The sequence below is a fragment of the Girardinichthys multiradiatus genome, chromosome 9, assembly GCF_021462225.1.
Source record: "Girardinichthys multiradiatus isolate DD_20200921_A chromosome 9, DD_fGirMul_XY1, whole genome shotgun sequence".
Classification (NCBI taxonomy): Eukaryota; Metazoa; Chordata; class Actinopteri; order Cyprinodontiformes; family Goodeidae; genus Girardinichthys; species Girardinichthys multiradiatus.
Window position 1 is genome coordinate 29,173,970 of NC_061802.1, and position 26,355 is coordinate 29,200,324.

General features: G+C 40.7%; 1 protein-coding gene across 2 annotated transcripts; it reads right to left on the reverse strand.

The window, feature by feature from the left end:
• Positions 1-1,348: 1,348 nt before the first annotated feature.
• On the reverse strand, positions 1,349-19,373 carry c9h1orf112 (chromosome 9 C1orf112 homolog). Of its 2 annotated transcripts, none has more exons than XM_047375648.1 (25): positions 19,151-19,373; positions 18,824-19,033; positions 17,993-18,032; positions 17,820-17,908; positions 17,617-17,721; positions 16,487-16,627; positions 15,622-15,784; positions 15,404-15,488; positions 14,251-14,377; positions 13,967-14,056; positions 13,807-13,871; positions 13,558-13,706; positions 12,593-12,722; positions 12,061-12,247; positions 10,154-10,236; positions 9,594-9,645; positions 8,568-8,657; positions 6,905-7,090; positions 4,955-5,074; positions 4,780-4,875; positions 4,588-4,701; positions 4,076-4,180; positions 3,396-3,476; positions 3,178-3,327; positions 1,349-1,678 (listed from the first exon to the last, which is right to left on the reverse strand). In XM_047375648.1, exons 2-25 carry the CDS (start codon positions 18,917-18,919, stop codon positions 1,469-1,471), a joined length of 2,754 nt encoding a protein of 917 aa, XP_047231604.1. In that variant the 5' UTR covers positions 18,920-19,033; positions 19,151-19,373; the 3' UTR covers positions 1,349-1,468. The 2 variants fall into 2 exon arrangements, with proteins under 2 accessions (XP_047231604.1, XP_047231603.1); XM_047375647.1 differs by having other exon boundaries at positions 14,239-14,377.
• Between the last annotated feature and the right edge of the window lie 6,982 nt (positions 19,374-26,355).

Genomic DNA, 26,355 nt, shown 5'->3' on the forward strand with positions numbered 1-26,355 from the left:
ACTGCTTCAATGCGGCGTGGCATGGAGGCAATCAGCCTGTGGCACTGCTGAGGTCTTATGGAGGCCCAGGATGCTTCGATAGCGGCCTTTAGCTCATCCAGAGTGTTGGGTCTTGAGTCTCTCAACGTTCTCTTCACAATATCCCACAGATTCTCTATGGGGTTCAGGTCAGGAGAGTTGGCAGGCCAATTGAACACAGTGATACCATGGTCAGTAAACCATTTACCAGTGGTTTTGGCACTGTGAGCAGGTGCCAGGTCGTGCTGAAAAATGAAATCTTCATCTCCATAAAGCTTTTCAGCAGATGGAAGCATGAAGTGCTCCAAAATCTCCTGATAGCTAGCTGCATTGACCCTGCCCTTGATAAAACACAGTGGACCAACACCAGCAGCTGACACGGCACCCCAGACCATCACTGACTGTGGGTACTTGACACTGGACTTCTGGCATTTTGGCATTTCCTTCTCCCCAGTCTTCCTCCAGACTCTGGCACCTTGATTTCCGAATGACATGCAGAATTTGCTTTCATCCGAAAAAGTACTTTGGACCACTGAGCAACAGTCCAGTGCTGCTTCTCTGTAGCCCAGGTCAGGCGTGTGCCGCTGTTTCTGGTTCAAAAGTGGCTTGACCTGGGGAATGCAGCACCTGTAGCCCATTTCCTGCACACGCCTGTGCACGGTGGCTCTGGATGTTTCTACTCCAGACTCAGTCCACTGCTTCCGCAGGTCCCCCAAGGTCTGGAATCGGCCCTTCTCCACAATCTTCCTCAGGGTCCGGTCACCTCTTCTCGTTGTGCAGCGTTTTCTGCCGCACTTTTTCCTTCCCACAGACTTCCCACTGAGGTGCCTTGATACAGCACTCTGGGAACAGCCTATTCGTTCAGAAATTTCTTTCTGTGTCTTACCCTCTTGCTTGAGGGTGTCAATAGTGGCCTTCTGGACAGCAGTCAGGTCGGCAGTCTTACCCATGATTGGGGTTTTGAGTGATGAACCAGGCTGGGAGTTTTAAAGGCCTCAGGAATCTTTTGCAGGTGTTTAGAGTTAACTCGTTGATTCAGATGATTAGGTTCATAGCTTGTTTAGAGACCCTTTTAATGATATGCTAATTTTGTGAGATAGGAATTTTGGGTTTTCATGAGCTGTATGCCAAAATCATCCGTATTAAGACAATAAAAGATCTGAAATATTTCAGTTAGTGTGCAATGAATCTAAAATATATGAATGTTAAATTTTCATCATTACATTATGGAAAATAATGAACTTTATCACAATATGCTAATATTTTGAGAAGGACCTGTATATAACAAGAAATCAGGAAAAACGTGGCTGAAGGAATAGATTACAAATGCTCAGTTTTTTTGTACATTTAATAACCAGTATCAAAAACATTAGGGGCAAAATAAATTCAAAATGACACCGATCCAATTCATTGTACAAGAACGGTCTTTTTTTTAAATAAGTTAAAAATGCTAGGTTATGTGTCTGACTGAAGTAATTTCTGTTATGAGGGTCAGCAGTTCCTGAAGTTTGGCTTCCAGCCACAATGGAAGTGATGCTGTTGGGTTGTTTTCATTCTGTACGAGAGCTTGAAGGGCTTTTAATGAGCTCTGAGCTGCCTGGATGTGGCGGTCGTATTCCTCCTCTGCATTTGTCTCCTGTCGAGCTCTCTTTGGGCTTGGCTAAGAGGAAGGAAATCACAGTGAAAATAAAGTTAACTCAATGTATTTTAAATGATTATCCCCCTTTATACTTTAAAACATTTATAGATTTAAGGATACCATTAAGGCACAGACAACAGTCAAATTTAGTTGAGTTTTCGGTTACCGTTTGAACAGGCAGGAAAATACCAGTTCAACATTTTCTTCTATTAACATGCTTGTTTTTGTGCGATATCAGGGTGCACGGTCATAAAGGTCTACGTAATGTTCAGATGTCCCATCAGGAGGTCTTAAATTGTATTTAATAGCAACACAGTTATTGGTTCTGTGTAATGTAGCGCTGGCAACGTAAACAAGGTGTTCATACACTGGCAAAGCCATAAGGCTCAAGAAATGGGACATCAAGCTGCTCTGTCTGGAGGAATTTAATCACCTGGCATTCAGACTTTCCTACACCGTACGTGTAGAGGTAAATCTGTATTTAGTTAATTAAAGTCAAAACACTCAAGGTTCTTTTTCGTTATATATTTGCATGAAACTATCTGTTTCTTAGGGCTGACAGCACACTAAAATAAATAACATACAATAAAACAAGACATTCAAATCACTGCACAGTAAAATAAAATTATTAAAGCAAAGACAAGTCAACAGGACAACTATCACACAGTGCTGCTATACAAGTATAATGATTAAAAACAAGCTAACTGGCAAAATCAGGCATAGCACCATACTGTGATTAATGTATGAAGGCGTTTCCTATACTAACCATTTCAATGGCTGCCTCAGCAGTGAACGAGGAATGTGACTTCTTGTTCTGAAATTAATCAGGAGTTCTTCCCCCCCATCAATAAAGATGGTTGGTACCCTCACACTCCCGCTGATAAGCAGACTCGGCGCTGTGAGTTAGTTAGACCCACCACTGCTATATTGTTTGCACATTTTGCCCAGTGACGGGCTGGATGTTCAGTTGAGCAGAACAGAATCAGATTCAGGACACGGGCCTGAAGGGAACCATTATTTAGAGTGACGGCAGGAGACCGATTTGCTTGGATTCAGTCTGTGGACTGGGTGTCAGGAAATCCAGGACCCAGTTGCGGAGGGAGGGTATTATTCCCAGTGGCAGTAGTATGTCAGAGAGTCTGTGATGGTATTACCCTGGTTACCCTATCATTACCAGCTCCTTCAGAACAGTGTATATTTAACATTATTCGGCTTGAAAAATAGATTTTAATAGTTGATTAAAACCTACTAATAATGTTTGCTGTATAGGCTACTTCATAAAGGCTGAAGGTTTGGTAACTTCAACCCACATCTAAGAGCCAAATCCTAACACAAATGGCAAAGTAAAAATCTGCTTAAGCAACTCAGTAAGTTAAGGATAGGTTACTAAGTAAGTAAGTTATGTTACATTTATGCAGGTCTGTTGTGTTTAAAATGTATTAATTGATTGCATTGGTCTGGTACTACTTTTAGCTGCGCACAGAAAGACGATAAAATCAGAGCCTCATAATGCTGCTAACCTCAGAGTCTGTGATGGCTTCGGATTCAGCAGCCTGCTTATCTGAGACGCTTTTTTTGCTCTCCAGCTTCTCGTTGTGTTGCTCGATCACTGATTTCTCCTGTTTCAGCCTTTGCAGCCGTGACCCCACATCTTCTTGTGAGTTCATTGTCTACAGAAAAAAAAAATCTGTTTCAATCTCAGTCAATCCTCTCCGCATTAAATGTTTATATCACCTACCTTGCTAAGGTAATTGACCACTCTGGTCTTTGTTTCTTCCACACACAAACTCTGGGAAATGACCTCTTCATGGTTTGTATTCTGCAGAGCCACAGGGAGATATTACAATTAGTCAGGTATCAGCGCCGACAGTCGTGGTCAAAGGTTTTATGAATTTTGTTTTCCACAAACCACACCGTGTCATTGTTGCCAGATGTCTTGTCAGATGTTTTTTATAGTGTAGTGTCATACCTTTTAAAGGGTTTTAATTTTAGGAAACATATTGACTCAAAATTTAAATCTTTTGAGTTGCTTCACTTTTGGCGTGACAGGCCTCATAGTACTGCTTATCTTTCTTTTTCCAGACGTCGTAAACAGTCTGAACGGGGTTTAATCAGAGGAAGGAGCAGCTGAACCTCGCCTTGAATGGTTGATTTGGGTACAATCTTTTTTAGCAGCAACATCCTTGCTTGTAAAGTCCTTCTGATGCAAAGATACGCTGACAGCTGCTCTGCCTTTGTTAACACTTCCCCCTGAGCTGATTGCAAGTATGTCTCTTTGTGGCAGGACTAAAACACTGTGCAAATGTTTTTTTTTATTGACTTTGCACCCAACCGCATTTCATTTCATCACCGTCAGATTTCAAACATTTGGCACAATTAAAGATTTGAAAAATGGACATTGGTAAGTTCATGTCTTACCTCTGCAAAGTAAGAAAATGCCTCTAGGGCGTGCTGATGTAGCAGCCAGGACTTGTCAGCCAGAAGGACTCCAAACAGGCTGCTCAATCTAGGACGAACCTGACTCTGTGGGACCAGAACATGTAAAACTGGTAAAAAATTATACAGTTTTTTTAATGTTTGTACCTAAAATTGTGTTCTTAATTTTATCGTTAGATAACATAAAAGTGGACTAAGATCCCCTTTTAAATCACTATAAATAAGGATATTAATTAAAAACACAAAACAATTTGTAATACTATACTTTTCAGTAAGCCTATGTTCCAGTTTTAAAAATCTTAGTTTAATATTCTAATTTCCTGAAACAGCTTCAGGTTTTTTATTGGCTATAAGCCATAATCATCAAAAATAAAATAAACATTTCAGTGTGTCTAATTAATCTATATGAGCTTCCCTTTTTTAAGTAAATTACTAAAACAAACGAACCTTTCAATGATGCTGTAATTTATTAAGATGTTTTTGTACTTCATTACCTGACTGTCTGGAGGAAAAAAGATCTTTCCCAGGGAGGAGAGAAACTCCAGAGCAGCCAGCAGTAAATGGTCTGGACATTTCTGAGAGACCACAGCTTCTAGACACAGCAGAGCCTAAAATAACACCGAGCTGTCAACAGAAACATCTTCCACCTTTTGACTCTAATGTGTAAAAACCAAACTAAACTTTACCTGAGAAATGGTTTCGAGCTTGATGCTCTTTACAACAACAGTTGTTGCTGACAGGAGCAGCGTTAAAGTATGCTGGAGCACCGGGTGGGTCTGCAACTGGTTTATGACAAGTTACACAGATATCAGTCAAACCCGACTCTAATTTAGCGTGGGTATATCTGCATGCTTTAGTCACCTGACTGGGACTCATTCGTGACCACAGCTGTGTGGTCATCCTCACTGCAGACAACAAACATGGTTCCTCAGGAGAAGACTGCCCTCGAAGCGCAGCGAGGACGGACCCCAGCGCTGTGTTCTGGCAGCAGAACAGACAATGCAAGACAACAAGAATTCATTCATTTCTAAACTCAGATTTCTCCACCCTGCCTCCCTGTGTTGTTTTCTTCCCCGTGGATCATTCTGGAACAACGGAACTGATAGCTGCCGGGCTGTTAACGCCCCAATGTAATTGTAATTGTTTTAAATAAACTTTGATATTAAATGTAATATATTTATGTTGCAATAAAGCAAGAAAAGTATTAATTCAACAGAACACAGGTCTGAATTCAGAAAGGGTATTCACCAACTATAGGGGAGTGACACTCTTAAGCCTCCCTGGTAAACCCTCCCTGGTTAGGTCTATTCGGGGGTTCTGGAGAGTTGGGTCCGTCAGATAGTCGAACCTCGGATTCAGGAAGAGCAGTGTGGTTTTCATCCTGGCCGTGGAACACTAGACCAGCTCTACACCCTCAGCAGGGTCCTGGTGGGTGCATGGGAGTTCGCCCAACCAGTCTACATGTGCTTTGTGGACTTGGAGAAGGCGTTCGACCGTGTCTCTCAGGGAGTCCTGTGGGGTGTACTCTGGGAGTATGGGGTACCAGGCCCTTTGATACGGGCTGTTAGGTCTCAGTGTGACCAGTGTCAGAACTTGGTTCTCATTGCCGGCAGTAAGTCGGACTCTTTTCAGGTGAGGGTTGGACTCCGCCAAGGTTGCCCTTTGTCACCGATTCTGTTCATAACTTTTATGGACAGAATTTGTAGGCGCGGCCAAGGTGTTGAGGGGATCCACTTTGGTGGCTGTAGGACTGCGTCTGCGTCTCTGCTTTTTGGGATGCGGTCCTATTGGCTTCATCAGCTCGTGATCTACAGCTCTCACTGGAACACTTTGCAGCTGAGTGTGAAGCGGCCGGGATGAGAATCAGTGCCTCCAAGTCCGAGGCCATGGTCTTGAGCCGGAAAAGGGTAGAGTGCCTCCTCCAAGTCGTGGGGGAGGTCCTGCTTCAAGTGGAGGAGTTCAAGTATCTTGGGGTCTTGTTCACAAATGAGGGAAAAATGGAGCGGGAGATCTACAGACGGCTTGGTGCTGCGTCAGCAGTGATGTGGGTGCTGTACCGGTCTGTCGTGGTGAAGAGAGAGCTGAGTCAAAAAGCGAAGCTCTCGATTTACCGGTCGATCTACGTTCCTACCCTCATCTATGGTCATGAGATTTGGGTCGTGACCGAAAAAACGAAATCGCAGATACAAGCGGCCGAAATGAGTTTTCTCCGCAGGGTGTCTAGGCTCTCCCTTAGAGATAGGGTGAGAAGCTCGGTTATCAGAGGGGCTCAGAGTAGAGCCGCTGCTTCTCCACGACGAGAGGAGCCAGTTGAGGTGGCTCGGACATCTGGTTAGGATGCCTCCTGGACGCCTCCCTGGTGAGGTGTTCTGGGCACGTCCCACCGGGAGGCCCAGAAGAAGACCCAGGACACGCTGGAGGGACTATGTTTCTCGGCTGGCCTTGGGATTCCCCCAGACGAGCTGGCCCAAGTGGCTGGGGAGAGGGAAGTCTGGGTCTCTCTGCTTAGGCTGCAGCCCCCGCGACCCGACACCAGATAAGCGGAAGACAATGGATGGGTTCTCAACAAGATAAACAATCTGTCAAGATACTAAATGTCAGCTGTCTTTAGCCTTGGGAACAGGCCTACCGTAATCTTGATAGGATCTATTGTTCCCTTATTTGCTTTGGTGAAAAAACAGAACTAAACTTGATGTCTACACATTTGATGGCCCAGGTCCCCTTTTTGCCTTGATGCATACAGCTGACAGCAGAGGACTATGAAAGATACAAACACCCCTGATAGCATCACATATCCAGGACTGTCCTCACCACTTTGTCCACTTGTCCCAGTTTGTATCCTCCATCCTGCCACTCCTTTAGAACCCTTTGCATCAGACCAATGATTTCTGTCTCCACACGGCGACGCACATCCTGAGAAAGAGCTCTGAGGAGGACGTGATGCCACACCGGGAGATTTTCCACATTTGATGGTGGGAACTTTGCCACAAACTCCAACTGGAAACAAAAAAGCTTAAGGTTATTAGTAATAATAATAAAAAACAGGGTGGGTTGAGGTAAGGAAGAAGCCTCTACCCAAAGCAAATAATCAAAATAGGCTACTTCAGCTGCAATAACAGTGCCACTGTACCACTAAACAGTACACAATTATGGCATCTACCGTAATCATATCTTTTTAATATGTTGATATTTACTGATGCTCGCATGGGGCCAACAGTGTAACAAAGAGTACAAGAAACAATCGGGTCCACATACATCACTAATTAGAGGTGACGGTTATCACAGTAAATCGCTATTCCTACAATGTAAACAAAAAAAAACACAAGAATAATAATTATGGAAACAATAACTGCCCACCCTTTCGAGCTCATATCAAAGGGTTTTCAGACAGCTACACAAAAATACAAATTAGGAACACATCAAGAGACAAGCTGTGTATTTGATTATTTTGAGGTAACGAGATCTTCAGCTTCATAGCAGTTGTATTATCTTGTTATATCGAGATAATTAGAGCTCTGTCTCGTGTTTTCTTGCTAAGTTCACCGTCTTATATAATCACAAGATAAGTTTGTAGTGATGCTACTTTTTTATTTCTTTATCTTAAAATGACCAATCAAACTCATTTTGCTTTGGTCACAATTTGATTTCATCGTTATATTGACAAAATGTCATCTTGAGCTCTTGGTTGTGATCCGAGTTTCCTTTTTCCTTTTAAGATGATGTGATCTCAATCAAATTGTTAAAGTTTTATTATAAGACATAAAAATTAAGGTCATTGTCTCTGAAAATTGTTTATAAAGGGCTTCTTAATGACTTGGATACAGAAACATTTAGCTGTAGATGTTTGGCCTCACTGATTGTGATAAAAACATTGATTCTGTCTTAATCTCTACAGCTGTCTATCTTCTCCAGGAACTCTTAAATAAATAATTTTGTTAATCCAAGTGTTTTTTTTCTTGGTTTAAATAAAACAACGTCTGGGGCTGGCGTTCTTCCATTAATTATTGAGCCTATTTAGCTTAGTTTATATATTTTTTTATTATCTTAAGATACTGAAGTTTGAATTTTAAACATAATGGGCCAATATGTTTATTTTACTTCAGAAATTTAATTTTTACAAAATACTTTGAAAGTTTATCCTCATGCAAAGCGATTGTTGAGTAAGCTGAAGGTCCAGATGTCACCCAGTTATGGCAGAAACTGGAGTCAAGAGAGTCATCATTTAATGTCCTGAGAGAAAAGCTGCCCTGCAGACGAAGATGGCAGCGCTTTAAAATAAAACTTAGTCCTCAAGCTTGTTTTAGATACTGGACTGTCTAACAATTTCCAAGTCCACCTAAATTATTTACAATTTATCTTCTTCTTTTTCTAAACAGCCAAACGGCTATATTCAACCCGCTAGCTGAAACATCATCACTACCCTCTTTCTGAGCATCTAACATTATTTTGCATCTCAGATCTTAATGGCTCTAACCTGGTGGCTTGGGGTCATAAGGAAAACCATGCGTTTCAGTAGCAATCCCAGGTGGAACAACTGGTAACTCTCAGTGCTGCAGGCTTTCACCTAGAGGAGGAAAAACAAGCAGATAGGAGGTGATGGAGAGTCTGAATAGGAGAGTGAAGGCATATCCAAAGCAAATGTATTTGACATACATTGTACTGCTAAAAGTATTACTCCAAACCTTCAGATCACAGAATTCAGGTGTTCCAATCACTTTCATAGAGACAGGTCTATAAACTCCACCATCTTGGGTTGCTCTGGAGTTCAGGAATTTAAGCATGGTACTATGATAGGTATGCCACCCGAAGTGGTATTATAACACATTAACTCAGCTACAGTAGTAGGCTGTGTAAACTTACAGAGCCAGAACAGCACATGCCGAGCAGACACAAGTGTGCAGAGGTCAATAGCTAGAGACCTCCTAACTTCATGTGGCCTTCAATTTAGCCCAAGTCTACAAAAGGGACTCTAGAGCAGTGGAGACCGGTTCTTTGAAGTGTGGAATCATGCCTCTCTGCCTGGCACTGTGATAGTTGGTAATGGTGGTTGCTGGGGAAACGGCACTCGGCCTGGACTTGCCCCCTTGGTACTAGTGAAAGGAACTCCTAATGTCACAACATGCAAAGACATCTAGGACACCTGCACGCTCCTGGCTATGTGAGAACAGCTCCTTCCTGATTAAACATGACAGCACACCAGTGCACAGAGCACGGTCCATACGGACATGGATGAGCGTGCTACGTTTGGGAGAACTTGACTGGCCTGCACAGACAAATTAGAGTGGAGACTGTGAGCCAGGCCTTCACCTCCAACACAGATGAGATCTCACAGATGTGCTTTGGAAGAACGCTTAAAAAACCCCATAGAGACTCGTAAACCTTGTGGAGAGTCTTCCCAGAAGAGCTGAAGCTGTTAAAGCTGCAAAGCGTGGACCAACTCCATAATGAAACTGGTGTGCTAAGTTTGGGATGTTAATAAAGTTCTTCTGTTTTTACCCACCATCTGTGCAAGAAGGAGGACATGATGTAGGCAAAGTTCTGCTGTCCCATATCTGTAAGCATAAATTAGATTTAACAGTCAGTTATTGTTAAAAAAACGCTCTTGTGACTGCAGGGTAGTGATGGTCCTACAAGTATCACTTAAATGTAGTTTCTTAGCATCTTGCAAGTTTCGATATCATGATTCAAGTTTGCAAAAGAGGTGTTCTTAAGAAATAGTGATGGCAAATAAGTAAAATATGAACACTGGTTAATTGCTAAGCACTATTTATGGAAAACAAAAGATCAAGCACAAGAAAAGCAAACAGTTTGTTGTGAAGCACGGTGAAGAGAGTGTCATAGTTAAAACCTGCTGATGTGTGAACTTTTAAGCAACAGACTAGTTACAATCCTTCCTCCCGCACTGTGAGCATCTACCCTGAACAGTTTAACTATTCATTACTTAATTGCATCAGAAAAAGTCTGACACCTCATTTTAGGAGCAGTTCATATGCATCATGGTTTAACAGATCCTTCTCACTGATTTCAAATAAAAAGAACATTTACTGTTAAATGACTAACCGTGCTGTAAAGCACCACACATCTGCTGCCAATAAAGCTGTTGGAGTATCTGCCTGCAGAACAGCGTCAACCAAACAACGTTCCTGAAGGAGGGAGATAAAAGAAGGGAAGTCAGATTGACGAGAGCCAAACAACACAAAACACAATAGGGAGGAGGTAAAAAGAAATACACCACATATTTAACAGATATGAAGAAATGAAAGTAAAAGAAAAACTTGCCTTGAATGAGGTTTAATCCTACATGAAAGCATAGCTGGTTTTTAGGCTACCCAAAGTAAATATATGATTGGAAACTAACCTCTGTTTCAGAATCAGAATCAGAAAAGCTTTATTGCCAAGTACGTTTTTGGACATACAAGGAATTTGTTTTGGCGTAGTCGGTGCAATACAATAAAAATTAAACAGTATAAACATATCTACAATATAATATAAATATATGTGCACAGTTTTAAGTGAGTGAGAGTAAGTATAGAGCAGTATAAGATGCAAGAGCAATACAACAGTGCAGGTGATCATTGTGCAAGTATGGCAGTGCAAGTAAAGCAGGACTCCAAGCTGAGTGTTAATGTAACGCATAGAGTTACAGGTTACAGGTGTCCTGTCAGCAAAAAAGGGGGGGTGTGGGGGAAAGGGAGAGTGTCAGGGTGGTTTCTGGGCTTTGTTAACCAGGCTGGTGGCAGATGGGAAAAAACTGTTCTTGTGGCGTCAGGTTTTGGTCCGGATGGACCGCAGCCTCCTGCCAGAGGGGAGAGTCTCAAAGAGTCTGTGACCAGGGTGGGAGGGATCAGCCAGAATCTTCCCTGCCCGCTTCAGGGTCCTGGAGGTGTACAGTTCCTGGAGCGACAGTAGACTGCAGCCAATCACCTTCTCAGCAGACCGAATGACACGCTGCAGCCTGCCCTTATCCTTGGCTGTAGCAGCGGCGTACCAGATGGTGATGGAGGAGGTGAGGATGGACTCAATGATGGCTGTGTAGAAGTGCACCATCATAGTCTTTGGCAGGTTGAATTTCTTCAGCTGCCGCAGGAAGAACATCCTCTGCTGGGCTTTCTTGATGAGGGAGCTGATGTTTGGCTCCCACTTGAGATCCTGGGAGATGATGGTTCCCAGGAAGCGGAAAGATTCCAGTGTCAATTGTGGAGTCACAGAGGGTGATGGGGGCAGGTGGGGCAGGGTTCTGCCTGAAGTCCACAACCATCTCCACTGTCTTTAGAGCGTTGAGCTCAAGGTTGTTCTGGCTGCACCAGTCCAACAGATGGTCCACCTCCCATCTGTACGCGGACTCGTCACCATCAGAGATGGTCCAGAGTCCTTATCAATGGACACTGGACAATATTCTCAAATCCATTCTCCTCCGGCAGTAAAATACTTATTTTGTGTTCCTCCATATGATTTTCCTTTTTCAACTTTTCCTAAGAATAAACTTTTAAAGCTAATAATGAACCCTTAATAGTAAACTCGTAATAATAAACCTAAGAATAAACCCTTAAGATTCTCAGCATATGTCCGCACTCTTTTTCAATAAACAAAGGTTAATGTGGTTCCGTTTTTTGTTTGACACGTAACTAACTATCAAATTAACTGCAAAGTCCCACCATGCAAATAGTTAGGATTGGCCGCTCCAATATCATACAAAAAGCACATGAGCATTTTTATGGAATCAATGACACCTTTTGGGCCTGAAGTGGAGGTTCTAAGCCACAGAATTACAGGCCAATTTTGCTCATGGTGGCTTGTTGAAAAAGCCCAGTTGCTAATTTAAGGGGGAAGTGTAGTTAGCAAGCTTTATTGACTTGCCACGGTGTTAATTGCTCAAGCAGTCTGAGATTTGGAGCATTTGTGCTATGAATGTGAACCAGATCTAATTTGGTTTGACGTGAGTAAGTGGTTGGGCATCCAGGCCTTACCAGTACAGGAAAGTAGACTGGAGGGAGCACAGCCACACTGGCACAGAGCTGAACACAGATGTGTTGGTGCAGAGTGACATCGGCCTGGGCCTGACCCTTCAGCATCACCCCTGGCAATAGCACTGGTACTTTACGCTCAGTATAGCATCGTCGGAAGCCAATAAAGATAGCCTCATAGAGAGGAAGCCTGGGGGGAGAACAAAGAGAAAATGTTTTTACACTCTACCAGAATACACCTCCTTTTCATTTAAACTGGTAACAAATTATCAGATTTATACCAGCGCAAGCAAACGCAATATATTGACAAAGACTTTATTGTCTCAGTCTGAATGGGGTTCATATGATTAAATTTACCTACAATACAATCTGGGAAATCACCAATAAAAAAAAGGAAAATGACTGTTAAGACATATGAGGGTAGAATTTTAAGCATAATAGTAAAATACTGAAATAATAATAACAAAAGAACACTAATCTTCAGTGACACTTGGTCTACGAGAAGAAAACAAAGCCTTGATGAAACCCCGGTCACCTCGGTGTATCTTCTGGGAACTGATTTCCAGGGTACCAAAGCTGCATCACTTCCTCTGACTGGCTGAGAAGCTGTCCCAGAATGTTCACCAGCAGGAGAAGATGAGGAAGTTCATGTTCAGGACTCAACCCTGCATGCAGGATATTGCATATGCAATTGATTAAGAATAGATTAGCAGCTGGAACCATATGGTCTACCTTTTTGAGGAATGTTGGGTGCTTATTCTGACTTTAGTTTGCTGCAAAGAAAAACAGTTTTATTGCTTTGGACAATACTAGTACTGAAAACAAACGGACCCCATTTGAACGTATACAGGAACACTACAGGGCATGGTTGTATTGTATTGTATGAGCGGCGTTATATTTGGAAAACATGCAATATGCAATAACGTCGGCGAATGTCTCGATAACTAAAAGTGTTGATATCTTTCTGACCCCAGATAATGAGCAACCTATCAAGCCACTGGAAATAAAAATAATTGTTTTAATCTCAGCAGCAAAGTTTTATTGAAGTAGTTGCTTCTTAGCTGCAGTTTCTTAGTGACATGCCAACCATACCACGTCTATATCTTCTAAAATCTTCTCTTCATCTGGGTGATGAACTGACCCACAAAAGAGAGGTCTTGTGACAACATATTAAAGCGAGTCTAACTAATTAAAGCAAAAAACTGAGGAATTAACTATTAATTTGAGAAGGGAAGAAGAAGAAGTCCCCCCCCAGTAATGATTAGCATTCAGTAGATTTTAATAGTTGATTTACATAAATAACCGGGTGTCATTTTAGTCAACATATTAAATTGCAAAGAAAACATGGATGTCTTCCTAAAAAGCGTATTTGTTCAGATTTGTCTCTCTAAGGAAACTCTGATCTTCTGACATATGAAACTGGCTTTTAGATGTTTTGCTATCAAGGTCTCATTTCTAGTGTTCTTCTAAAAATGTCAGTTTTTAAAAATGCAAACTCACATATGTCTGGCTGCAGCACGACTTCAGCAAAGGGCCTTAGAGGTAACAGCTGGAGCAGGAAAGTATCCATCGGAACCAGAGCTGATGCATTTAGCTCCCCGGCTAGAGCTGTGGGCAGCGATGGAGCACACAAACTTGGAGGGAACTTACTGAAAGACACAAAGCTCATCATAACCAGGAAGAGAACATGAATCCAAAATGTCTAAAAGTTAAATCTCCTTTTTAAGAGAGGATGGAAACCATTTCTACCTGATGATCTGGAGGTAGAGTTGGTGAAAGCAGCTGGATTTTTTTGTCAGAAAATATTTAAATTCCTGTTAAGAGCACAAAGATGATTAAAAAAAAGGAAATAATGACTAAAATGACTTTCTAAGTAGAAAGTAATGTGTTACAGAGACAGTTTCAATACCTTTATGTAGTGGACCAAAGAGTTAGCAAAGAATCTGCACATCTTTGCAGTTTTCTGGAAAAGTTTGTACTCTGGACTCTGAACAGCCTCCTGCAAGAACATTTATATTAAAACCTTTGATAGAGTCAAGTCATAAATACTTATAAGGTGCTCCTTTTACATACAGCATCACTAAAAATGGTCAAATGTAGATAAAAACAACCAGCATAATATATGATTAATAAATATCTCATACTTTGATGAATTAAAATATCGAATCAGATCTTTCCAACCTGTAAACCTGCCTGCCTAATCTGTTCAGCCATGTCCACACTGCTGTGGAAGGAAGCCAGTAGGTTGTCAGACAGGTTTTTGATGATGTCGCCATGTTGCAGATGTTCCTCCACCAACGACTGGTACTTCAGGCTCTGTCTACACAAAATAATTTCAAATGTAATACATAACTGGGACATACGTTCAATTCTTGATTGATTTAGCTCCATTATCCTGTAAAAATATATATATAAACTTAAACGTTTTCACATTTTGTCAACCACAAGCATCACTGTATTCCACTGGGATGTTAGGCGATAGACCAACACAAAAATCTGACGCCGAGGGAATATGTAATATGGAATTAATAGTTTTTTTAATTAGTTTACAAATAAACAACGACAGGACAACTACTAGTTGTGTATTCCACAAATCTGGCCTTATTCAGAGTAACAAGGAGAAAATTATTGGTAAAAGAACTGAATATAAAGTCCCACTAAGAGTTGGTAGCAAGTAATGTAGAGGAGAGTTTCTCTGTTAAGATGGGGGGAAAAAAAACAGAACTTCCTGGCAGTGCAGTGAATCACTCTCACTCAACACCACCCACGGTGAAACATGGTGGGGACAGCGTCTTCCTGTTAGGATGTGTTTCATTGGCTGGGACATTGAAGCTGGTCAGAATTCATGGGAAGATGAGTCAGATTCAGGGTCGTCAACAATCTGTTAAAGATACAGCCTGAGATACAATGTGATGGTCTAGATCAAAGCATATTCATGTGTTAAAATGGCCTAATCAAAGATCAGACCTAAATCCAATTGACAATCTGTTGCCAGGCTTGAGAACGGATGCACATAGACACTCACCATCCAAGCAGACTGAGCCTGAGCTGCTTTGCGAGGAAAAATGGGCAAAAATGTCAGTCTCCAAATAAGATTTGGAATTGCGGCAAATGTCTAGGATTACAAATCCACGTGACACTTTACAGAATTTTTTGTTGTAAAATATTCTGAAAAAAATGTTTCATTTTCCATCTACTTCATTATTATGCATTACTTTGTGTTGATATGTCAGATACAATCCCTACGAAAAACACAGAAGTATGTGTCTGTAATGGGACACGATAAAAACCTCAAGGAAGATAAACGAAAAATGTTTATCGAATAACAGAACAATAAATCACTTACTTGATGAGGAACTTCCATGTGTTTGCATGCAGTGCAATATCTAGGTTGGAAATAATGGAGCAGATATCCAAAAGGCTGTGAATCACTAGAAAATAAAGATATGCTCAGTGAGTTACAAACTGAATAAATGTACCCTGATGCACTAAAGTGAAGACTTGTGACTAATACTGTAAGGTAAAAGAAGAGGGATCCACACCTGGGCACACATGTAAACACACCTGTAACAATGTCAGAAACCTCCTCATCTGAGGCGCTGCTGTCCAGAGAGATCCTATCCAGGACCTCCAGTAGACCCTTTTGCAGGGAATAGGCCTCCTTGAAGAGTCCTTGCAGCAGATCGGCCACCAGAGACAGACGGCCGCAGTAAACCATCTCACTATCCTGTCGACAGCATGCAGTCAGCATATTGAAGTCATTTTTATTCTTTATGTTTACACTAGTTCCTTGAGAAATCTTTATCTTATAAAAAACTGTTACTGGGTGTAATTGAAATAACACAACAGAGCCCTCAACAAAAAAGTCTACACATTTAAATCACTTTCAATTCATAAGACTAGAATCAGAGGTTTTAGGTTTGCTATGAAAGATTTGGAACATCTTTAGAAACTGACAGGTGAAATGTTTCAATATTTCAGTTGTTCTGTGTTCAACAGCATATTTTTTGAATGAATATACTAAAACAATTTTGGGGGGTAATGTACATAGATATGTCTCATTCCACAGTGTGAGCATGCAAATCTCCCTACTTTTATCTCCCTCCCAATATCAACCCGGGAATAGGGAAGACGCTCTGTTTTGCTGTAGCTTTTGGGTTTGCTGATAATGGCAAATTATCATGAGAAAGCATTCCTGTTTTCTTTCCCAACCAGAGGCTGGACACTACACTTTCTGGTTGCCACTGATTCTTTTTTTCATGGGACCCAAACTAACAAAAACAAACCATTATCGTTTAAAATGAATCCATAAAAGCAACATATCTGCACACAAGCTCATTTAAACTACAAACAAAATCTACCTGTACACATGAGCTTGTTTTCACACATCAGTCACCTCTTCTAGTTACAGTAAACTGAATAAACAAACCTTGCAGTGCTGAAATGTTTCTCTCAGGACTTTAAGGATGCAAGTCGGCAGCGAACGGATAGCATCCAAACAAGGACCTTCTTCAAATGAGCCAGCATGGCGCACACAAAGGGAAAGCGCATCGATCACCTGCATCATTGCCTGAAAGAAACAACAAAGTATTGGTAAAGTATTAACTAGAGGAAATGTAATCGGCCAGAGACTGAAATAAGATCGGAACTTTGCTTTGATTGGTGAGTCAAATGCTCAAAAGGCAGATTTTTTTCCCAATTCTTTAAATGCATCACCAAAAAAAGCATTATGTACTTTGATGTTTCCTTTTGAATTTAATACAAATCCCATACAGGTTGGAGGCTTTTTGTTTGGTACATACATTGTCAAGTCAAATAGTACTCGTAAAGCACATTTAAAAATAACAGGTTGCTACCAAATTGCTGAGCAAAAGAAGGCAAAGACAGAGACTAAAATAATAAACAATAAAACTAATTAAGAACAATAAACAGAGAGCACAGAACAATAAATTACTAAGACAACTCACACAGAGTTAAATGTCAGGGAAAATGGATGTGTTTTTAAAAGAGATTTAAAAACGTTAAGAGTAGAAGTCGTTCTAATGTTGGAGGGAAGATTTCTCCAGAGTTTAGGAGCCACGACTGAAAAAGCCCAATGTCCTCTGAGGTTCAGCCTAGTTTTCTAGACAACTAAAACCACCTGATCAGATGATCTCAGTGCCAGAAGAGGAACAATAGGTTGAAGCAGGTCAGAGAGATGTACAAGGCCACTCAGGCACTTATAGGTCAACAGAATTATAAAATGTATTCTGCCACCCACAAGCAGCTGGTTAAGGGAGAATAAAACCGGTAAAATTGGGGATAATCTCATAATGTCTTCATTTCCTCCTCTTGGGTTCAAAACTACCAAATCTATCAAAGAATGTGTTGCAAATTTCTCATTATGGTTTACAAAAAAAACTGAATCGGCTGCAATCGGCGGGTCAGATCTTGAAGAAAACAACATCGGCTAGGAAAGGCCTCATCAAAGATTCTGCCGTACAAATGAAAACAACGTATACAAAACCAAAACTTTCACGAGGTTATAAAACCATCTGGAATCACACTGTGTATCTATACCTGCAGAATATTCCTTAGAAAAGCACACAGTTCGGTGTTTTGACTTGAAAGTTCACCAACATGATTCATGATTTCTTTCATCATCCTGTTGAACATTGTTACTACCTGCAGAAAATTGTGCAAGACAAAAACAAAACATCACTTATTAGAACAAATCGTTTACACTTTTTTTAAGAATCGGTAAATCAGACATAAATGAGTACCTTTGGTAGGATCATGGAAAAACACTCCTCTTCCAGCTCTGATAAACCAATATGTGGCAAGAACATCTCTGTGATTATCTTCAGTATACCTGTGTGCATGTTTATGTTACAGATGGTTCATAGAATACACATAGAAACCTATTTGATCGTTTAGAAAAAGAATGATTACTTACGTAGATGATCATCCCAACTATCTGCCTCATAATGCAAAGAGTAGAAACAGTCAAGAAAAAGCTTTTTAATACAGTTTGTTTTCACTGTTGTGTGCCCTGCAATTGACCAGCGATCTGTCCCGGGGCTATAGTTACTTAAAAATATAATTACTGATAAAATACATGATCAAAAATGGAAATCATCATTTAAAATCTGAATTCATTATTTTACCATGTTGTGTTGCAGGGTATTGTGAATTTATTTTATGGGTCAGCATTACCCATATAAAATCAGTTATTATAGCTGAAGTTAATGGTTTGCAGTTTAACGACTGTGCAGGTTAACCAATCAAATGTTAGGGTGTATTTGACATAGTGACAGTTTCAATTATTTCATCATGAACTGTAGAGCAGGAAATATGAAATAATTCAATACATATTTAGATAATTAACACCTATATATATATATATATATACCAAAACTATAACATTGGTGCCATTTATTTATTACATTTTTTTGGAAACTGATTTATTTGTTGAGTGGTGGCACTTTTTATCATCGATATAATTGTCCCAAATATGTCAAGACTTCTGGTAAATATGTATAAACAGGGGCAAAAATAACAACTTTAAGGCATTTTTACAAAATCTATAATCCTTCTGGATCTTAGTTAAACTGGTACATCCTCTCATTAGCTTACAACTACAATCATTAACAATGTTAATATTTGACTTATATAAAATGTTACACAACGTGCATTTTTAACCACTTCACTGTAAAGATTTCTTTCTGAGTCATAAGAAAGTGAAAATAAAGCCGGCCTGGGGATTAATTGACGCGTGGGAGGATATTGTAAGTTTTGGCAGGACAGACTTCAGCTCCCGGCGACAGGTTTCTTGACTCCAGTGCACCACCTCGTCCAGCAGAGATGTGTTGGTCTGGGACATGATGAAAGAAAATCCACCGGTGTTAGTCAACACCGGACGGGGATTTTAGGAGCCTCGCTGAGAGCGGGAGTCACTGCATATGATTCGGATTTATCAGCTTTTCCTTTGAGGGACCTGTTGTTGTTAATAGAAAGTTATTTAAAGCTTTGACAAGCGAGAACGAACCTGGACAAACATTAGCTGTAAAGTTCTGGCATAGTGCGCTAAAAGCAGCATTCAAAGTTAGCTTACTGTAAACTGGTGAGGGGTTGACTCTTCCCGAACACGGGGCTGAATCTTTTTGTCCGGGCATAGATTGAGCTTGAGCTACTGTCTTCCGGTTTCTCCTGACGTTGCACGTTTTCTTTGTACACAAAAAGCCGCAAAGTTATAGAAAAAAACCCCAAAAACTTCAAAGTAAAAAGTGTTAACTGTTTATTTTGGACAAACAGACTGTGGCTAAATCGGATATGACGTCAAGGCCTACGTAATTCATCGAACATTGTGCTGATTGGTTGAAATCAACGGGTTAAACCAATGATGAAATGAACACGTTTAAAGCGGTGACAATAGCAACGTTGCACAGAAGAGAACCAAAATTTTACTGATTAAAAATTATGAAAACATGTTTAGTTACATTCACTGTGGTTCTTGAGTTGATATAATATTCACTCAGTGATACCTGCAAAGGGCGCCCTGGTCAAATATAGTGTATTTACTATACTGTACCTGGACATAGGTTGACGTTTCTGTCATAAAAACCCTTTTTTAGGCCCGAGCAGAAAAACTGCAAGGGCCTATTGTAATCGCTAGAATTATTATTATTATTATTATTATTCCGGGGACTTTTGGCGGGGCAATATGGGGACTTTGCCATTCCCCAAAACGCGTATAATTTTACCCAAAATTGTCCCCCGACTAAAATTCTTGATCCTTAATGTCGTCGTCAGTGGGCGTGGCCAAACCACTTAGCCACGCCCCCAAACGTGAGATAGGCCGAACCGTAAGTCGTACAGATCTGAAATTTGGCACAATGCTAGAACTCCTCAAACTAAGAAAAAAAGTCTCTTGGGAGTATGCCCTAAAACGCACAGGAAGTCGCCCATTTTGTGTCAAAGGCCGATTTTTGCCCGTTTTTCACTTTTACTCACCTCGAACTTTAACAAACTCCTCCTAGAGATTTTGAGCTATCGGCTTCATATTTGGTCAACATGCAGTTAAGGGATGGGGGATTAAAGTTATCAAAATCATGAGTTTTCGGCCATGTTTAGGGGGCGTGGACGGGACACGAACTTGGCATTCGCGCTCAAAGTGAAAAAAATGCAATAACCTTCCCAAAGAAACGACAAATCAAACCAAAGTTGGCATGAAGGAGGGCCTTCGGGTTACCAACGGTCCTATGGGGTCATATGCTGACATCATCAAAGCCACGCCCCCTCAGAACAGGAAGTCACCTTTTTCACTTGGAAAGGTGCCTCTCTGACCCTCTTGACCCAATACACTTCAATCTGTGTCAGAACACAGATAACTAGTGGGTCTAACTTCGTTTGAAGCACAATGACGTTTCATAAAAGGGCGTGGCCGTGGCGAAGTCAGACGTCACGCCATGGCCATACGTTTGGCTCTCATTTCCACATACATCATCTGATCTGCACCAAATTCAATGTGATTGAATCTTGTCCAGTCCCCAACACAGATCTGATGACATATTTGGTGGGCGTGGCATAATTCGTCTACAGCGCCCCCTAGAAAATTTGAAAAAATCAGCCCCAAGCCATGCTTTCACCGAGGAATCTGAAATCTGGTACACATATGTATCATCTCAGGACCTACAAATAAGTCTCTTGGAGCATTGGTCCAAACCCCACAGGAAGTCGACCATTTTGGATTGAAGTTGCCATTTTCACCTTGTTTTTGACGTTTTCACCCAGCATATCTGAGCGAACTCCTCCTACAGGTTTGGACTTAGAGACTTGAAAATCACTCAGTATACTCTTAAGGCATTGGGGATCAAAAGTTATCAAAAGCTTTTGGATACATGAAAGCATGTGGGAGTGGCTACGCCTCAAAATATGACTTCTCGCCATAAAACACTAAATTGACTTAGCTCCTACAAAGAAAGTCACAGACACATAAAACCTTCTGGGATTGATCTGCCTCTAGGCCTGAACAATATTCACTGGTAAGATGCTGACATAATCGAAGCCCCGCCCCCTGAGAACAGGAAGTGTCCCGTTTTTCTTTAGACAGTCAGTGTTTGATGTTCTTCACCTAATCAATGTGAAACTGTCCCAAGTAACAGATAACATGATGGTGTTACACAGTCGCCAGTACTGACTGCTTTAGCTGGAGGGTGTGGCTATGATGGCGTAGCGAATTCTGATGTCACGCCACGGCCATACGTTTGCCTCTAAATTACACATGGATGGTCTGATTCAATCCAAAATAAATATGGCTCATCTTTGTCAGTCCCCAAACACCTCTATTGGATTACATTGCGATTTGGATCAACAGCGCCCCCTAGGACATTTCAAGGCCTATCTCTCCCTCATACATCATCGGATCCTCTTGAAATATAATATACACATATGTATATGGATTAATAATGAACATGTTAACAAAAACTCAGTGCGTGACCTAAAGTGATCTCCTCAACTAACAGCCAAGTGAGTGCAGCTTCCTTCGGGAAGGTTGGATTTCACCCACATTTTCAATGCTTTCCGCTGGAGAACAACCCTGCATGAGTCAAGATGCTATGAAAGGTTGCTCACTGTGCAGTCTACTGTTTTTACTTAATTGCTATAAAAATGTTATTGTCTGTCTTTAACATAGAATGCCACATTTTAAACAAACTTACTGTTAATGCTCCATGTTGGGTTGCTTACCATATTATTTTATTATATGCTTGGATCAAAAAACCACAACCCCCAGGCCATAGGAAGACAGATGTTTCAATGTTTTATGTCCTTTAAGCAGTCTCACAAGTTCAAAATACTGCCTCATTACACAAAATACACGTCCTCCACAGTTTTATTCAAATTGTACACATGATACTTTTAAGTATTTCACTCACCTTTCACATGTGAATGTCCTTTCAAACTTTGTCATACATAATTTTGCTTAACTCTGTCCTTGTTCTTTTCACTTGCTTTCAATGTTAATTGATTTTACTTGTAAAGCAATTTCTGCTTTAAACTCATATACAACACAATTAGTACTTTCTAATACTCATTCATCGATACATAACATCATCATGAAGCCTACTGCTAACTTTTGCCTGGAGCAAATTTCTATACAATGTGTAAAATTCAAATCAAAGTGTGTTTATTTACATAACACTAATTCACAACACATGTACTCTCAGGTTACTTTATTCCAATCATAAACATTGAAGTCAAGTACAAATATTCCACTTGATCATACATACATTACATCCCACAATGAGGTCAAGTCCAGTTTATTATTGTACTTCTTTAGATGTTTTCTACGTAAAGGAAGCCCAGCAGCTTCCATCTAATCATTGACTTGCAGTGTTCACTCTTCCTGGATGAGTATGTAGCCAATGGATGGTTGATAGTAGTGTCCTTGACTTGCCAGTAATCCCTTTTACTGAGCACGAATGTAGCCACAGTGGACAGAATAAACTCCTCTTTAGCATGAACAAAAACATCTAACGCAACAAGTACCAGGCTCCCTGAGAGGCCATCTGCCATGACCGACTGGGGGTTTCAGAAGACAGAGTATACACAAAAGATCCCAGAAGCGCTGATCCAGGAGTACCTTCACAGACAAAATTTACACAGGTTAAAAAAGGTCTTAACAGTAATTATAATATTTAAGGATTAGTCATTTTTTTATAATGTAGAAAATTTCATATGTCATTGTCAACACAACCAGCAAGGCACCACAGGGAGTTGAACCCTGTCCCAAAATTGAGAGTACCTCTACCAGTGCCTTTTGCTTTTTTTATGTAACATGACAAGGTAAAGCAAAACCTCCATCAAGAACAGCATACTCAATGTTACATTTCCAATTACAATAAAACGATTTTTATAGGCCAGCATAATTATTAATAAAGCATGTCAAATTCATAACATGCTCAACTTTTGTCAATTTGTTTGCCAATAAATGCTGTCTTAATGGAGGAAACGAAACCTTAATAAATTACAAACACTTTCTATTGCATAGAAAATGTTAATCTCTATCAAAAACTGATTTTTACATTTAAAAGTATCCATCCAAATACATTAAAAAATAGTTCACTATTATCTCCTGATACTACAATTAAAAATTGAAATTATGGCCTCATGATCACTAAAATATATATGTAGGAACAACAATTGCCTCTACGTCATACACTGAAGATTTAACATAAACATGATCAATTAAAGTGCCACTGTCAGTTGTTGGCTCTCTCACTATCTGATTATAGCCTCTCTCTGTCACAAATTTGGAGACATTAGATGACTTCAAAAAGTCATCATTGAAATCTCCAATCACTGCAGCTGTGTCACTTAGTGGCTCAAGCCAATAAAGTAACTTGCCCAAGTTCTTCTTAAACAGTGACAAAGGATACGACGGTGGGCGATAAACAACAGCCACCACAATGCTGAAGCTCTGAAAGTGATAAACCAGACACTCCAAATTAACATCTGGTACACTCAAAACTTCATATGCCACACCATCAGCGCAATACATGCCAACTCCACCGTGCTGTTGGTCCTGCAATTCCACTAATGCTGGAATATTGCTGTTATACGATAAACTTCGTGGACAGTTTTTAAAACTGTAGCCAGCAATCTTTACCGTATCAGCTGAAAAAACTGCAGGCAGCCATGTTTCTGTCACAGCAATGCAACTAGGCTGAACCTGCTTTATACAAGAGGCCAAATCAGCCACATGTCCAGGCAAACTTTGCACGTTCATCAAAAATTAGTGCTGTCAATAGATTAAAAAAATTGAGAGATTAATTAACTATGATCTGTAATTAATTGATCTAATTAATCTCCTTTTTAATCTCACCTACAAATTGCTGAGAAAGGCCCTTAAGTTGGTTGAAATATTTCAATTTAAATTTGTTACATTATTGTGGTAGATCAAAAGATTGATATATAACAAAAAAGTGGTTTTATGAAATAATTTATTGTTTTGAACAGATGCAGTTCTAGCCATTTACATTCCGTTGTATTTGAGACTAGTCCCAAGTGCTGCTTTCAACCTGTAGTTTCTGTCACTAGGGCAGAAATATTGCTGAGCTCTTTTTTTTTGAATTTCCAAATAATTTTAAAATGAAAACATCAGGTCTGTATAAAATGCTGTAAGTTAACATATAAAATGGCAAGAACACTTTTATGAACAATAAAATTATTGAACACTGAACTTGTTGCTTTTCCTCTGCTTCAGATAACAAAATAAATAAAACAGACCTATCAATCACAATGCTGTAAGCAAGCACACCAAAAATAATTGTTCATCATAACAAAAATAAAGTGCTGAAACAATCACTTCTAGTAGGCAGAGGACATAGCAGCTTTGCTGACCTCATGCCTCTTATTTCTTCTTCTTCAGCCAGTCGCTGACACAGACCAACTTGGTCACATTTTCTGGGAGCAAGGCTGCCCTTTTCTTTTGTACTATGTGGCCTGCAAGGCTAAACAGTCTTTCACAAGGTATGGAGGTTGCCAGGGAGGCCAGGTACTTGTGTGCTAGGGCTGACAGCTTTTCATAGGCTCCTGAGTGAGCATACCACCACTGCAGGGGACAGTCATCAATACTGATGCTGGGCTCTACTCTGTAGCTCTCCAGACATCATTCCATCTTCTTCTGAGTCAGAGTCAGACCCCAGCAGGAGAACGCTCCTCCTCTTCTTCTGAGCTGGTTCATCATACTCTGTGGAGGGCTGGAGAGTAACTTATCTTCTGGGCTCTGCTGCTTGGAGCATGTTCTCCAGACTGGTCCACACCTAAATGAATGAATGAATTAATAGATGGTTGAGTGAGTGATTATCATTAACACTAAGTGCAGTAGATGTTTTTTTATTTTATGAAGCACTTTGTGTTGCATTTCTTATGTGTGAAAGGTGCTATATAAATTATTTTTTTTTTATAAATTGGACTCTTTCATCCAGCTTATCCTTATAGTCTTTACCTGTTCCCTCTTTTCTCTTGGAAGACATTTCAAATCCTTAAAACGTGGATTCAGTGCTGTGGCCAACTTGAACCATGTCTCATTGGCATCAACTCACCGTGCTGCCAGGTCCCTCTGGAACGCGTTCTTGAACTTTACCACATAGGCTGGATCATCATCAGTGATGTCCATGACACAGTCCAGATGGCAAAAAGCAGGCAGCACTACAGAGCAAGAGATGTAGACCTCACCACCCAGCAGCTCAGTCAACTACCTACAGAGGTAGTTGACTGAGCTGTGGATAAGTTTGCGAAAATAAACTTAGCTGTATATTTAAACTAAAGTGTCACTGATTTCCAATTTAATTGTTCTGAAATGTAACTACCTAACATGTGACAATAGTTTTTGATTATAATGGACGTGTTTATTTGGGCTTACCTGCATGGTTCAAGCAGGACCTCCAGCCTCTGCAGTTTCCCCCACTCAGCTTCGTTTGGCATGACCAATCTGTGGTTCTGTTGATCCAATGTAGCCTGGACCGCCTCTCGGTTGCATAGGAGGCGTGAGACCATTGCTAGTGTTGAATTCCACCTGGTCGGTACATCTTGTAGAAGTTGCTCGCTCATTTTTCCAAGTGCTACTTGTTGCTGGTTAAGTTCTGTGGTACTCGCAGGGCTTTGTTTAAAATGGCCAACAATCTTGCGGCACTTTGTCAGTACACCGGCAAACCCACTACTATCGAGGCAGACCGTGATGGTCCTCTGGAGAAGGTGAGCATTGCAGGCGATGTGCTCGTATGGAAGGGCTCTCATAGCAGCCAGCATGTTTGCTGCATTGTCTGTACCAATGGTGGATATCTTCTTTTCAATTCCCCAGTCATGTACCACCTTGAGGAACTGTTCGGCACATTTATCAAAGTGCCTGGTTTCTGTTTTCATGACGGTCAGCCCAAATGAGTTGAGGTTCCACTCACCATCAATAAAGTGTCCGGTCACTCCCAAATAGCTGTGATTGCCAGCTGAGGTCCAATGATCTCCGGTTATAGCAACATAGTTGGGCGAGTCCTTCACCAAAATCTCAAGTTTGTTTTTCTTTTCACCATCGTACATCTTGCCGATTTTGGTCGTCATTGTCGACCTGGACGGTGGCTTGTATGATGGGTCATTGGACGCATTTTGCAACACCTGTTAATCCCTCGTCTTCCACTATATTAATCGGCCTGCAGTTCAACGCTAAACACTTGGCAAGAACATTTGTCAGCCTGTCGGTTGCAGACTTGCTCATACGTGGGGTGTTCTCTTCAAGTTTATATTGGCGAAGAGCTTTGCTGT